This window comes from Eumetopias jubatus, unplaced genomic scaffold (genome assembly GCF_037043125.1).
Source record: "Eumetopias jubatus isolate StellerSeaLion01/CBP00866 unplaced genomic scaffold, mEumJub1_p1.0 scaffold_7, whole genome shotgun sequence".
NCBI classification, from domain to species: Eukaryota; Metazoa; Chordata; class Mammalia; order Carnivora; family Otariidae; genus Eumetopias; species Eumetopias jubatus.
The window spans coordinates 65,189,011-65,205,640 of NW_028274813.1; the positions used below are offsets into that span (position 1 = coordinate 65,189,011).

Consider the following 16,630-nt stretch of genomic DNA (forward strand, 5'->3'; position numbering starts at 1 on the left):
AATATTCACAGAAGTTAAAAAACAATCTAAGAAAAGTAATACAGCTTTACATCCAAAACAGTTAAAAAATTTTTTTCCTTTAGTTCTAGAATTAGCCACTTGTTGCCCTATATTGCCATCTGGTCTATGGTGACTATTTCTGACTCTCCCCTTGCAGCCCTGGCCTTGGGATGATACTCTGATGCTGAAGTCAGCATTGAGGCTGGGACAAGAGTTGCTGCTGTTGTGATTATCAAAGCCCTGGGTAATGAAAACTAGTATGTGGACTTCCTTGAAGAAAATGCTTATCTTGAAGACTGTATTAGCCAAGTAAAGAATAAGATGAAATGTGTGGATACCAGAAACACACTGGGAATGAGCAATTATCAATGATAATAAGGGATAGAAAGTTGTCAGTGAAGTAAAGATAGGAAAAGGGAGGAGGAATAAGATAGATCATCTATTTCCAAAATTTTGAAATTATAAATCAGAAAGGGATCTATGGGTGAATCCCATATCCACATCAATATCTTACAGATGAGGAAATAATAAAATATATAGTAGTATTTTTATTTTGCATTTTTTATACGAATAAATGTTTTAAGCTATAAATGAAATAAAAAGAATATTTATTGTCTATAGTTTCCTACATTGCTTGTAAGAGCTTTGTATACTTTATTGGGCAAGGTAAGTTTTATGCATCACAACTATCAGCTATCACATAATACCACCTGAAAGATATTTACAGATTTGGAATTTATTTGTGTGAGGATACAAGGATGTGATGAGTAATATAGCACAAAGTTGAATAATTTAGAAGTCTTATTTCACTTTGGCTTGTTTGCTAAAATAATCCCTTTTAAAAAATGAATAAATAAATTGCAAGCAGTGGAAATCAGTAGGTTAAAAAAAGAGTTAAAGATGTATCCTCTAGGGGCACCTGGGTGGCTCAGTTGGTTAAGGATCTGTCTTCAGCTCAGGTTGGGATTCTGGGATTCTGGGATTGAGTCCCGCATCGCGTTCCCTGCTCCTCGGGGAGTCTGCTTCTCCCTCTGCCCCTCCCCCTACTCTCTCTCTCAAATAAATAAACCTTTAAAAAAATTATTAAACTGACAAAGACCACACACATATACACAATATATGCACGCACCAGGTTGGGAAGGATGTCAAGAAACAAGCGCTTTAAGTCCCTGCCAGTCAGTAGGTACATCTTTTCCGGAGGGCAATTTGGTAATATTTATTAAGAACAATGAGAAATGCCCACCCCTTTGATTCCATAATTCAACTACAGGAATTTATCATATGGAAGTAATCAGAGATGAATACTCACCCAGAAAAAACTAGCATTTAAAAATTAGGCATATATCCTTCAGTAAACTCATTTTTATGGAGCACTGGTTGTTATATGAAAACAATGAATCATGGATCACTACATCAAAAACTAATGATATTCTAGGTAGCACTGACATCTTCACAATATTTGGCGGGGATGCAGAGAAAGGGGAACCCTCCTACACTGTTGGTGGGAATGCAAGCTGGTGCAGCCACTCTGGAAAACAGTATGGAGGTTCCTCAAAAAGTTCAAAATAGAGCTACCATATAACCCAGCAATTGAACTACTGGGTATTTACCCAAAAGACACAAATGTAGGGATCTGAAAGGATACGTGCACCCTGATGTTTATAGCAGCAATGTCCACAATAGCCAAACTATGGAAAGAGCCAAGATGTCCATCAACAGATGAATGGATAAAGAAGATGTGATACACACACACACACACACACACACACACACACACACACACACACACACAACGGAATATTATGCAGCCATCAAAAGGAATGAAATCTTGCCATTCGCAACGACGTGGATGGAACTGGAGGGTATTATGCTGAGCGAAATAAGTCAATCAGAGAAAGACATGTATCATATGATCTCACTGATATGAGAAATTCTTAATCTCAGGAAACAAACTGAGGGCTGCTGGAGTGGTGGGGGGTGGGAGCGATGGGGTGGCTGGGTGATAGACACTGGAGAGGGTATGTGCTATGGTGAGCGCTGTGAATTGTGTAAGACTGTTGAATCACAGACCTGTACCTCTGAAACAAATAATACATTATATGTTAAAAAAAGAAGTAGACAGTAGGAAGGGAAAAATGAAGGGGGGCAGAGGGGGAGATGAACCATGAGAGACTATGGACTCTGAGAAACAAACAAACTGAGGGTTCTATAGGGGAGGGGGGTGGGGGGGAAGGGTTAGCCTGGTGATGGGTATTAAAGAGGGCATGTACTGAATGGAGCACTGGGTGTTATATGCAAACAATGAATCATGGAACACTACATCAAAAATAATGATGTAATGTATGATGATTAACATAACAAAAAAACTAATGATGTATTGTATAGTGACCAACATAATAAAATAAAATTTAAAAAAAAATAAAGACTAGACTTACTCTTTAAAAAAAAAATGAGGGGCCCCTAGGTGGTTCAGTTGGTTAGGCGTCTGCCTTCGGCTCAGGTCATTATCCTGGAGTTCTAGGATCGAGCCCCACAGCAGGCTCCCTGCTCAGTGGGGAGTCTGCTTCTCCCTCTGCCCCTCACCCTGCTAGTGCTGTCTCTCTCTCTCTGTTTCTCTCTCAAATAAATAAAATTTTATTTAAAAAAAAGTTAAAAAAAATGAAACAAAAGATATTAAACTTTGTTTTTTAATATAGCATTTTTTACTTCACAATATAAAATGAACTACCCTCTGACCCCAAAAAAATCAATAAATATTTCCTCTAATTTGAGTCTGAAATGTATGTCTTATTAACATACACTTTAAAAAAATGACACAGCTCTTCTAGTCATGGCGACAGAATATACTACAGATAGAGATAACCACCAATCATACCAAATTTTACTTTTTATAAGTGAGAAACTGCCTATTTCAAAGTAGTTTGTTATTTGTAATGTTAAGAAAAGCAAAGGAATTTGAGGTTACAGATGCCAGGTTCTTTTTATATACTAAATGAACTTTAAACAAACCAACTTTTGTGTTAACACAATAAAATACTTAAGTTGATCAGTTCAGACACTTCTTACAAACATTAGTGGGCATGTAACATGTGACTCTAAGGTAGTAAGTTAAAAAATCGATCATTTCAAAGACTGAAGTCTATAATTCTCCATGGTATGAGTTATTCTACTACTGTGATTTCCTTGTAAGAGTGAACCGTTACGAAAAATATGTAAATCTCCTTATACATAAATTTAACTACATGTGGTTATACAACAGCCACTCTGTCTGCTGAAAGGCAGACAGTATCTTAGGGGCTGGTGGTTCCCCTTCTGTATCACATAACAAAATCATCTTGTCCATAGTTAATGATAAATTGAGTGGTGTGACAGAGATTTTCTCCTTGACAAAACTCTACGCAGGCTCCCCCGAGCCCTTTCAATGGGGCCTTGACTTCTGAACTCTGTCCATCTTTGCATAGTCTGATTTAAAAATAATCCTGTTAAGTCAGTTTAGCGAGAATTTCTTATCTTCAATACCTGATCACTCTAATATCTGATCAGGTTCCTCATCCTCTACCATCTCCCAGGTGATGTCTGATCACATTTGGCCTGCCTTCAGTAAAGATCCTATTAGGTTGGTTTAGCCAGAATCCTCTTTTATCCCTGATGTTTCCTTTTAGTAATTTTATATCCACTGATCCCTACCCTGATCCTTGGCTATAAATTCCCACTTTTCCTTGATAGATTTGGAATTGAACCCAATCTTCCTTCCCAACTGCAAAACTCTACTGTGGTGGTCCCAATACCTTTTGTAGTCCCCTTGAATGTCTGTCTTATTGTTCTTTAACAAGTGTCATGAGTAATTTTCTCTTTAACAGGTGCTAGACTAAACTGTAAAGTATAACATGTTGGTCTCTAATGTGCCCAACTTCCTATTTTGTATCTTTTCACCTTCTACAGTCGAAGAGAACAAAGAAACTGACTCAGGGAAGTACTATAATCTAGTAAAAGAGTGGATTAAGTACTTAGTAGTAGCTCCTTACTAGGAGAGAGGTAGACTGGGAGGGATTGAATAGAATTCCTAAGAGGGATAACGAACCTTAAAAGTATTCCTAATTAGGAAATAAGGTAAACTATCTGGAATGTATCTTAAGTTTGGAAAGTCATCAACCTTTTAATTAAATAAAACAAATTAGAATTTTTTCACTGTTCTTTACTAATACTACATGGCTTTTATAATAAAACGTTTCCCCAAAAAAGAACTGAATTACCTACTGTATGCAAAGTGCTATTGAAAATTCAAAGATGGGGGAAAAACTGCTTGCCCTCAAGAAGTACTTAAACATATGTCAATTTTATCTCAATAAAACTGGGGGGGGGCAGTAAAAAATAACATCAATACAAAATACTACATGTAAATACTGTAAGAAAGATAAAAGTGTGGAGGAAGTTCAGAGAAAGAAACGATCTATTTTTTTCTGAAAACAAGTAAACACTTAATATTCACATTTGAAAAACTGCTAATTAACTCTCTTTTTAAAATCTGGCCTTTAAAATCCTTCTCATTATAAATTGAAATATTTATGTGTGAAATATTATGTCTCAGATTTTCCTTAAACTATCTCAGTAAAAATAAATAAATGAATAAATGAATATATAACATATATAATATATATATATATCTTACGGAATATGAAACAAGAATGACAGGATGCTGAGTACTGAAGCCTGGTGAAGGGTTTAGGAAAGATTGCTATACTAATGTACATTTGAAAATTTCCATAATAAAAAGTAAAAAACAAATCCTGTTTGAAAAGAAACCAAATTAATGATGACTCTCTGAAGCAGAATATCTATATATTAGAATAACAGAAATTCAAAAATCATTAAGAAGTGTCTTTTGTACAAAACTAAACTATTATTCCAAAATGAAGTGTAAAATCAAGCTATAGTTTCATTACCCCAAAACATAAATTCTACTTAAAATATTTTATCCTAATTCACACACTTTTAGACTATTAAGTTTATTCCCTTATTCCCTTAATATATGATAAACCTTAAATCATAAGCATTAGGTGGCAGTTCATTATTCCAAACAGGGTAAGTTCATTTTCAGTTAATGTACTTTCAGAAACCTGACGGTAGTTAAAGGAAAATCAAAGTGTCAATAAAGTCCAAATGAACAAATTAAAAAAAGCTCTGAACTACACATGTAAAATATTCTTAAATATACCAGAAAAAAAGACCCTTTGATTTTACTTTATTCCAAATATTTATTTACTTTATTCCAAATATTTCCAAATAACTTGACTATATCTAGAAAGCTGTTCTAGCTGAGCAATCAACCTGTCAATATTTATGTTCAAACGTTACCAAAATGGGGGCGCCTGCGTGGCTCAGCCAGTTAAGCACCTGCTTTTGGCTCAGGTCGTGATCTCAGGGTCCTGGGAATCGAGGCTACATCAGGCTTCCTGCTCAGCAGGGAGTCTGCTCTCTCTCTCTCCCTCTGCCCCTCCCCACCGTTTTTCTTGCTCTTTCAAATAAATAAAACCTTTTTTTTAAAGATTTTATTTATTTATTTGAGAGAGAGAATGAGAGAGAGAGAGCACATGAGAGGGGGGAGAGTCAGAGGGAGAAGCAGACTCCCTGCTGAGCAGGGAGCCTGATGAGGGACTCGATCCTGGGACTCCAGGATCATGACCTGAGCCAAAGGCAGTTGCTTAACCAACTGAGCCACCCAGGCACCCTCAAATAAATAAAATCTTAAAAAAAAAAGTTACCAGAATGTTTTCTAATAAGTATACTCACTTGCTGTTTCAATACCAGGTTCTTCACTCCTTCCATAACAAACTGTGATCCTGTATTCATGACTCGTGATAAGAGACTAGGGACAAAAAAAGATCACACAAAGTATAAATTATCTTTCCAATTTGTTACAGATAAAATATTTGCCTGATTATACATGACCTGCTGATGCTCACTGTACCTACCACTTTTATTCTCACTAAACAGAAGTGACCTGAGAATTTTTGCTTTCATATACATCATTGCTGTAATTTTATCTAACAATAAAGGTGATAAAATACTCTAATAAATAATTATTCATAAAATATAAAAATAAAAGCTGTCTTCAAATTAAACATTTTAATTGCTTAGTCTTAGCTATATAGGCATACCTCGTTTTATCTTGCTTCAGTATAGTGCACTTTGCAGATAGTGGTTTTTTTAAACAAATTGAAGGTCTATGGAAACCTTGCATTAACAAGTCTATTGGCACCATTTCTCCATCAGCATTTGCTCACTTCATGTCCCTGTGTTACATTTTGGTTACTCTCACAATATTTCAAACGTTTTCACTATTACTGTATTGGCTATGGTGATCTGTAATCAGTGGTCTTTGATGTTACTACTGTAATTGTTTCGGGGTGCCACAAGCCTCACCCATGTAAGACAGCAAACTTAACTGATAAATGCTGGGTGTGTTCTGAATGCTCTATCAACTGCCTGTTCCCTTGTCTCTCCCCCTCTCCTTGGGCCTTCCTATTCCCTGACACACAATATTAAAATTAGGCCAATTAATAACCCTATAATGGCCTCTAAGTGTTCAGGTGGAAAAGAAGAATTACATATCTCTCACTTTATTTTTTTGATGTCTGATCTTATTTATTTGTTACTCTTAGACAATCTCCTTTTTGACTGGATTCAGACTCAGAGGTAGAAGCTCTCAGAGAGGACAGCCTCCATCCCTTGGCAATCTGGTCCTGGTGTTTTTCTTTGGCCTCCTTCATTCTCTTGGCCAAAAGTCTAGCATATTCTGTAGCTTCTTCCTTGCTTTTCTTAGTACACTGTTTCTTCAGAGCAATATGCCGATGCTTGTGTTGGAGGACATGTGGAGTAACAAGATGTTAAATCTTGGATGCTTTGGTTCCTGGTTTCCTACCTTCTTTGTTTAAGGGCTTTCTTAGAACATACTGGTGGACATCATCTTTACAGACACTGAAAAGTTTGCAGATTCTGCTAGCTTGTTTGGGCCCCATGCAATGATGCCCAGTGATATCAGTGAGTCCAGGAATATCCCTTCCCCCCCCTTTTTCACAATGACCAAGTTGAGAACATTGAGATTGGCGTTCACAATGCAACCTCAGACAGATTTGTGCTTTCTTTCTTCAGTCCTCCTTGGTCTTTCTCCAGACCTCAGGAACGTTCCTTATTCAGCAGCAGGCAGACATGGCCATGGGTCAAGACACTTTTTTTACTGGGAAGCCTTGTCATTGCCACCACTGACTCAGACCACGTAATCTTTCTTCACCCAGAGCATCAGCAGCAACTTCTGTGGCCAACACTTCTCATAAAAGAGGTGAAGTTTGTGTTTATCATCCACTTCAATGAGTTTCTGGCAGCCAGTAGCTGGGAAAGAGATGTTCAGCCGCATCCTGAAGCAGCCTACCACCTCCGGGCACCACGAAAAAGAGCACGTCTCTCACTTTAAATCAAAAGCTACAACTAATTTAGTGAGGAAGAAGGCATGTTGAAAGCTGAGAAAGGCCGAAAGCTAGGCCTCTTATGCCAGTTAGCCAAGTTGTGAACGCAAAGGAAAAGTTCTTGAAGGAAATTAAAAATGCTATTCCAGTGAACACATGAATAAGAAAGCAAAACAGACTTATTACTGATATGGAAAAGGTTTGTGTAATCTGGACAGAAGATCAAACCAGCCACAAAATTCCCTCCAGCCAAAGTCTAATCCAGAGCAAGGCCCTAACTCTCTTCAATTCTATGAAGGCTGAGAGAGGTGAGGAAGCTACAGAAGAAAAATATGAAGCTAGCAGAGGCTGGTTCATAAGGTTCAAGGAAGGAAGTCATCTCTATAAGGTAAGTGCAAGATGAAGCAGCAAGTGTTGATGTCGAAGCAAGTTATCCAGATTTAGCTAAGGTAATGAATGAAGGGGGTATACTAAACAACAGTTTTTCAATAGAGACAAAATAGGACTTCTACTGGAAGAAGATGCCATCTAGGACTCTCACAGCTAGGCGAATTCAAGGCTTGGCTTCAAAACTTCAAGGACAGGCTGATTCTCTTATTAAGGGCTAATGCAGCTGATGACTTTAAATTGTAGCCATCGCTCATTTACCATTCTGAAAATCCCTAGGAATTATCCCTTAAGATTATGCTAAATCTACTTGTGCTCTAGAAATGGAACAACAAAGCCTGGATGACAGCACATCTGTTTGCATGATTTACTGAGTATTTAGGCCCATTGCTGAAACCTACTGCTCAGAAAAAAAGATTCCTTTCCAAATATTACTGCTCATTGACAATACACCTGGTCACCTAAGAGGTGTGATGGAGATATACAATGAAATTAATGTTGTTTTCAAGCCTGCTAACAAACTATCCATTCTGTAGCCTATGGATCAAGGAGTGATTCTGACTTTCAAATTTTCTTATTTAAGAAATATATTTCTTAAGGCTATAGCTGCCACATATAATGATTCCTCTGATGGATCTGAGCAAACTAAACTGAAAACCTTCAAGGTTTTACTATTCTAGATGCCACTAAGAACATTCGCGATTCATGGGAAGAAGTCAAAATATCAACATGAGCAAAAGTATGGAATAAGGTGATTCCAACCCTGCCAGGTGACTTAGAGGGGTTCGGGACTTCAGTGGAGGAAGTCACTGCAGATGTGGTAGAAACAGAGAACTAGAATTAGAAGTAGAGCCTCAAGATGTGACTGAGTTGCTGTAATCTCATGATACAACTTGAATGAGTAAGGAGTTGTTGCTTACAGATGAGCAAAGAAAGTAGTTTCTTGAGACTGAATCTACTCCTGATGAAGATGCTGTGAAGACTGCTGAAATGATGACAAAGGATTTAGAATATTCCATAAATTTTGTTGATAAAGCAGTGGCAGGGTTTGAAGGACTGACCCCAATTTTGAAAGAAGTTCTACTACAGGTAAAATTATCAAGCCCAATGCGTTGCTACAAAGAAACTGTTTGTGAAGGAAGAATCCATGGATGCAACAAGCCTCACTGTAATCTTATTGTAAGAAATTGCCACAGTCACCCCAAACTTCAGGAACCACCACCCCGACCCATCAGCAACCATCAACATCAAGGCAAGACCCTCCACCATCGAAAAGATTATGACTCGATGAAAGTTCAGATGGTTAACATTTTTTGGCAATAAGTTATTTTTAAATACGTACATTTTTTTGACAATATGCTTTGACACCTTTAAGTGACTACAGTATTGTGCAAATATAATTTACATGCATGGGAAACCAAAAAATTAATTTCGAGTTGCTTTATTGCAATATTCACTTTACTGCAGTGGTCTGGAACTGAACCCACAATATCTCTGAGGTATGCCTGTAGTTTTTATTTATTTATTTTTTAAAGATTTTATTTATTTATTTGATAGAGACAGCGAGAGAGGGAACACAGCAGGGGGAGTGGGAAAGGGAGAAGCAGGCTTCCCGTCAGGCAGAGAGCCTGATGTGGGGCTCGATCCCAGGACCCTGAGATCATGACCTGAGCTGAAGGCAGATGCTCAATGACTGAGCAACCCAGGCACCCCTGCCTATAGTTTTTAGGCAAATTATAATTTGAAGAGAATTCCCTGCTTTCCTGATTGCCTTAATACTAAAATAACAAAATTGAAGACAGTAAATAAGATAACTTGTTTTAGGAATGCAAAACACACTAACAAGTTGAAAATATGTATGAGTGTTAAGTATTACGAGTATGTCAAAAGTTACTATTTTCTCTAAATCACAGCAGCTAGATCCAGTCCTGTGTTATACGAGCCCCCCAGAATACATAAAATCTATCATATAAAAATGTGAAGCACAACATACTTAGTGAGTTTTACCTCAATTCTGAAGAAATGTTTATTGTCTGAATTTTTAACAACAAAAATAACACCAACAAATGACCTGCTACATTGGGTTTACATTTGTGGCTTAGTCTCTCACTTTGGATCAAGGGATGCTTTGTGGGATAGAATGGTATTCCTGTATTATGATATCAGAAGGCTAGGAATATCCTTCAAATCAAGATTTTCCTAAAACACATTTATTAAAATTCTCAAGTACGAAATCCATAAGAAACCTAATAGGCTTTTAATATTCAGTTAAGATTTTAAGACATGAAACTGGAAAGTCTATTAAATAGATAAAAGAAATTTTCCAAATAAATTTCCTTTTCCCTATCTTGTCCTTACTCCTCTCTGAAATGAAGAGCTGAACAAGATGGAAAATCCTTTCTTTAATAGAAACAAGAGAAAGTAATCTTTGTTGGAATAAAGAGTTCAGAGGCAATTCCCTAGTACCAGGCAGCTCTGAGTGCTAACCTACATAGCACTGCACGAAGGTGAGGCTAGCTGGATTCATCTTATCAAGCATTTACAAGGTTCTGCCTTAGGCTGAGTGTTTTTGCTTTTTGCAAATTGTTTCATTAAAACCAGAAGCTCAGGGTGAGGCTAGAATAAAACTGTTTTCCCGTTCTAAAAATTAAGGAATTTGAAATAAGTATGGTATAAAAAAGAGTAGTTAGAATTACCTTGCTCAGCTACTTTGAAAATCATGCACACTATAGGATTCTCTGGAATCAGAAGTCAGACCCACCTCTGGGGACTTCCTCCTTGTCATTTAACAGTATACCTAGGTCTATCTTGAAGCTAAGTCTTGAGTGCCTAGCTCCAAATCTATATTACTTATCAACAATGATAAAAGAATAGCTTTAACCTTCATATAACTTCTGAAAATGAAAAATATGTTTTAAGAAGGAAGCAGAAGCCAACAGCTCATACCATGTAAAATATATTAACTTATATTTTAAAATGAGAATTTAAACTTAAGGAAGGCAAAAGCATGTTGACATTCACAGCACAATGAAAACATTCTGAATACAAAGTGTCAGTGTGTTTCTGGGCGCCTGGGTGGCTCAGTTGGTTAAGCGTCTTGGTTTCAGCTCAGGCTCCCTGTTTATCGGGGAGTCTGCTTGAAGATTCTCTCCCACTGCCCTTCCCCCCGCTCACTCTCTCTAAAATAAATAAATCTTAAAAAAAATTAAAATAAAAAAACCCCCAAACCCCCCGAAAACCAAAGTGTCAGTGTGTTTTTAAGGCATGGGAGTCTAATTATGGTCTGGAGTACCAGACTTATTCAATCAGAATTATTAAAAATACTTACCCCATTGGTTTAGTGGTAGTGTTACCATAGCTGGCAGGAGCTGAGGCCATCTTGGCAAAAGCCCTATGAAATAAAAAAGTTATATTAAAAAGTTGATTATCAGAGCTAACATTCAGCATCACAGAATTAAAAACTCTATTGACTACAACTTTTACTATGCAGATATTTTCTGAAAATAGTAATAATTTTTCAACTAATACAATGTTTCAGTACAATTAGCACTGGAACAAGTATACAGATACTGATTATATGATTTTTAATCATGTAAAATGACACCCAAGTACAGTACAATTAGTACTGAAACACTGAGATTCTTAAAAAAAACACAAATGCATTCATTTCCCAAACTTTAAGATTTTTTTCCTTTTATTGTATCTGATCCTTAACATGAAACAGACTTGCTGCCTTAAGAGAACAATCATGTATTGATTAAGTCTCTTTACCGTTCCCCACATTCCATACTCCCTCATCCCCAGACACATAGCTTTACTCATGCTGTCCTTTGAGGGGGATAAACTGACTGCTTTCTTCTCCAACAGAAATTGTGCATTTCCTTTTAAGACTCAGCTCAAAACCCCTTTCTTCATTAACACTATTCTAATTCTACTACCCAATCATTTTTCCTTTTAAGAGTTACATTCTACAACACACACTTTTATACTTAATTGCATATCATTTATTTTCAAATCTTTCTAAATGTCCAGAATCTATTTAACTAAACTACAGAATTCTTGAAGGCTGGGCAAAAAGATGTGGCACTTAGATGTGTTTTTAAAAATATTTGTCTTCTGAGAATATGTTCACGGTAGAGAATCCAGAAAACAGAATGCTCCCAAAAGAACCCTACCACTTTTAGGATCACTATTAGGATTTGTGTGTAGATTCTTCTAATCTTTGGATATATGTATATATAACATACAGACTTTCAAAAACAAAATTGATATCATATTGTAAATACTTGTTCTATAACATTTTAACAGCATACCATAAATATTTTTATGTGACTCAATATCCTATTACAATTAATTCCTAACTATTTCAACTGTTTCTGTAAAAGAAAAAAGTCTACATGTGAGAAAATTTCATGAGAGTAAAAAAGGAATGAGAATCACTAAGATGTGAGAGTTGAGATGCTAAAAATACTCTATTTCAATCTGGACAAAAATCACAATCTTGTTCAGAAAGGAGGACGTGAATCAAATGTTTTCAGAAGTAGACTAGAATTTCTGCCTTCAACCAATATTTATTTTTCACTAGATATATAATGGTACATTTTTATGGCTGAACATTATGCAAACACTAAATACCACCACTGAAGAAAATTTAAAAAACCACTATTTAAGAAAAAGAACTGGTAATGAAAGTTAATGGAAAAACTAGAATATAAAACTGTATCTATAATAATGATTTCCAAGTCTTAAAAAATACATGTAATGTGCATATAAAAAGATATACACTAAAGTTTAGTTGTAGGCTCTGGATGATGAGATTACAGGTAAAGTTTTACTTTATACCTGAGTTCTCTAAAATTTTCTTTGAAAAAGTGGTATTACTCATAATTAGAAAAAAAACTTAGAAATTCAATATTTTATAACCATATAAAATGATGCCCAAGACTGACTTTCTTCTTATAACAAATGTTTGATTAAGGAGTTCCAGACAAATCATAATGTAAAAAAACAATGACAATATGCCACACAGCCAAATGTGTAAAGGGTATGTATATAAAAATTGGAAAAGGCAGTTTTCAGTTTCTCTTTTTAAACAGACATTTGTATGTTTTTCTTATTGCAAGAACACAGTCAAATGAAAGAAATTTGAAAAAGCAGGGGTCTGTCTGGCTGGCTTAGTCAGTACAGCATGTGACTCTTGATCTTGGGGTCATGAGTTCGAGCCCCACGTTGGGGGCAGAGATTACTTAAAAAAAAAAAAAGAGGGGTGTCTGGCTGACACTCCAGTCAATGGAGTGTGTGATTCTTGACCCCTGGGTTATAAGTTTGAGACCCATGTTTGGTGTAGAGATTACTTAAAAATAAAATCTTAAGGGGCGCCTGGGTGGCTCAGTCATTAGGCGTCTGCCTTTGGCTCAGGTCATGATCCCAGGGTCCTGGGATCGAGCCCCGCATCGGGCTCCCTGCTCGGCAGGAAGCCTGCTTCTCCCTCTCCCACTCCCCCAGCTTGTGTTCCCTCTCTTGCTTTGTCTCTATCAAAAAAAAAAAAAAAAAAGATTAAAAAAAATAAAATCTTAAAAAAAAAAAACCTCATTAAAAAAACATCTGAAAAAGCAAACAAAAGTACAGATAATAAAAAGCAGTCAAACTCAAAAAGTCAGCGATAACTCCTGATAACAACTTGGCACATTTCTTAATACAGTTGAGCTTGGAAAGCATATTCAATCTTGTAGTATTAATTATTTTAAGAAATATTGTGATGGTAATGTTTGTTGTAGAAAATTTGGAAAATAAAGATAAGCACACAAAATAAAAAAATTCTACTACATGGAATTACCCACTATTAACATTTTAATGTATGTCATTTCAGCTATGTAATGATATGTTCATACATACATACACACACAGAGATGGATGGATAAATGTATAGATAATAGAGATCATACTGTAAAAACTGTCATCTAAGTTTAGCTCACATACCACCTACTCAAAGACTTTTCCTGATCTTCTCGACAAATTTAACTCTCACCCCCAAGTTAAGATCTTATCACTTGCGCTCCTATGTGGAATTTAAGAAACAAAACTGATGAACATAGAGGAAGGGAAGGAAAAATAGAGTAAGATAAGAACAGAGAGGGTGGCAAACCATAAAAGGCTCTTAACTACAGAGAAAAACTGAGGGTTGCTGGAGGGGAAGTGAGTAGGAGGATGGCGTAACTGGGTGATGGGCCTTAAGGAGGGCACTTGATGTAAAGAGCACTGGGTGTTATATGCAACTGATGAATCACTAAATTCTACCCCAGAAACTTAATACACTAAAGTTAACTAACTTGAATTTAAATAAAATCTTAAAAAAAAATCTTATCATTTGGTGTTATTTTCTTTATATCACTTAGTATATTATTCTGTTCATTTTTTGCTTATTCGTTGATTTATTGTTCCCTCCATGTAAATTCAGTGAGCATAGGGGCCTTCCACATGTTCGCTATTGTATTTCCAATGTCTAGGAGAACCCCTAGGCATAGAGAAGAGGAATCAATGAAATCAACAGTGTTATAAACTTTTTCACTTTATCATATAACATATTCCAGTGTTATTAAATAAGTCTTCTATAACATGATTTTTAACTTTCAATTGTATTCTATTTTATGGAAATGCCCACTGTAGGACATTTAGGTTGGTTGCTTCTAAGATTTTACAACACCAATTACTTCTTTGGGATAAATTCTTATGAGCAGAAGTGTGCGGTCAAAGATTTTTTTTATTTTTATACCATCTAGCAAAAAATTGTGACAATCTATATTTTTATTGGCAGAATTTCAATGCACCAGTTAAGCTGCCTATATCCTTGGCACAGCACTTTACTAAATCTTTGCCCTGTGCTAATCTGCATTTCTCTACCAGTGAAATTAAAATTTTCTTTTAATGTTTTTGAGACATTTGACCCAAACTTTTCAGTCTTTGGTGTTCTTATCTAATCAATAAAGGAAATATAAACTTGTCTAGGAAAGAAAGTTATCACCATTTTATGTAATTTTAAGTTGTGGACAGGGAGGGCCAGATAGGGAAATATTTATGCCACTGGAAAAAAAAAAAAGGTATTGTTAAATTTTCTTGGTAACACTCCCATTTTCTTGGGAACTCTACTTCCATTGTACTCTCTTATATAAGAAGAAAACAAAACTTACTTCCACTGTTTGATATATTGTAAGGGATTAAGGTTGCATCCTGCATCAATTAAAGCTTTTTTGTATTGCTCCAAATCAGCCTGAAATAAGCAAAGAATGGTATCATAAAAAATTTTACTTTTGTGAAAGAGAAGACCATTTTGTTTGTTATTATTAATCAAAAGTTAGACCAAAGGCATGAGTTTAAGTTCTAGGCACCCAAGTAGAGTGGAGTCATATTTTAAGTGAGTCTGTGAGCACCTGAGACAAAAATCACATCTAATGAAAGGCTCCCAAATCACCTATCTAGTATTTTGTCATCCCTCATTGAGTCCAACAGAGCCAGTTTTTTTCTCCATTTTAGAAACAGACTACCTTTCCTTGGGATAAGCACCAAATGAAACACTTGACTTGATTAAAAATATTTTAAAACCAGAAACACAAGGGGACATTGTGACATGACACTGACTGAGGGGAAATGCAGATTCAGGTTTTCCCCTCTCATACGCACTCTCGTGGTCCAAATTCATTAACTGAGTATCAGGTGTCTTACACTTTTTAAACTGTTGTTTTCTCTTTCTTGCTATTTTTGCTTCCTGATGAGTAAGTGTAGTTGAATTCCTGTACTTTATAAGAGACTATCATCGTAGTGACTCCATCATAAAAATTTTACAAGACAAATTTAAAGCTCACCTTCAACCAGAGATGTTTACTACTTTGCATTTTTGGGGCTATCAGGCTGACATCAGTAGTCATAATTTGCTTTAAGCCTCTTAATGATCACTTAAACTTATGAAAAGACATGGTCTTTACCAAAAATAAATAAAAATAAAATAATGTGGTCAAATTAAGGGAATATGAAATTAAGTTTTAAAATCATAAGTTCTTAAGAAAATATTATAAATAGGCTATAATCCTTTACATATATATATATATGTATATATATATATATATATATATGCCTGTAAGAATTCCCAAAAATACAGGTATGAGATATTTCTGAAAAGAAAACCACACTTTCTTACTGAATTAAAATAAAAGCTATATGCCCAAAATAAAGCAGAATTGGCCTAAAGCAAATATTGGGTTTAGCTTACTTACTGTTTTAACATACCCAAGATTTTTGACCAAAAGAAGTGTTAAGATCTACTAGGCTTTTAAAAATAAATGCTACCAGCGAAGGAAAGAAGTTTACAACAATTATATCATTCTAGATGTCATCTCTAAAATTCTTATGCTTGTTGCTCATCCATTAAAATTTCACTGAGTTAACATTAGAGAGAGTTAGCAGATCTCTAACCCAGCAACAACACTGATACCAAAATCACCATTTGCCTTCAAAATCAATTACCTATATATACTTAAAAATTTTTTTCTTCAAAAGCAAATGATGGCCTATGACAGAAAAACAAAACAACAAAATTACCCACAATCCACTCTTCCAGTGAGAAAAAAAAATCTTCTAGAAAGGAAAATTTGTCATTTTCCAATCATTCTGAAATTTATTGATATAAAAGTTATTTGATTGCAAAACAAAAAATGTCAACTTTATTTTTATATGAATCATATGACAGATACAAATCCGAAGTTTAATCTCATTAAATTAAATTATAA

The 16,630-nt window shown here is 35.6% G+C and overlaps 1 protein-coding gene across 1 annotated transcript in view; it reads right to left on the reverse strand.

Moving 5' to 3' along the window:
* The window catches only part of SCFD1 (sec1 family domain containing 1), a 100,455-nt gene that overhangs the window by 18,735 nt on the left and 65,090 nt on the right, over positions 1-16,630 (reverse strand). The window contains exons 17-19 of the mRNA XM_028114876.2: positions 15,038-15,117; positions 11,179-11,241; positions 5,791-5,866 (exon numbers count right to left, since the gene is read on the reverse strand). Of these exons, the coding sequence (XP_027970677.1) occupies positions 5,791-5,866; positions 11,179-11,241; positions 15,038-15,117 (219 nt within the window). The remainder of the gene's footprint in view (positions 1-5,790; positions 5,867-11,178; positions 11,242-15,037; positions 15,118-16,630) is intronic.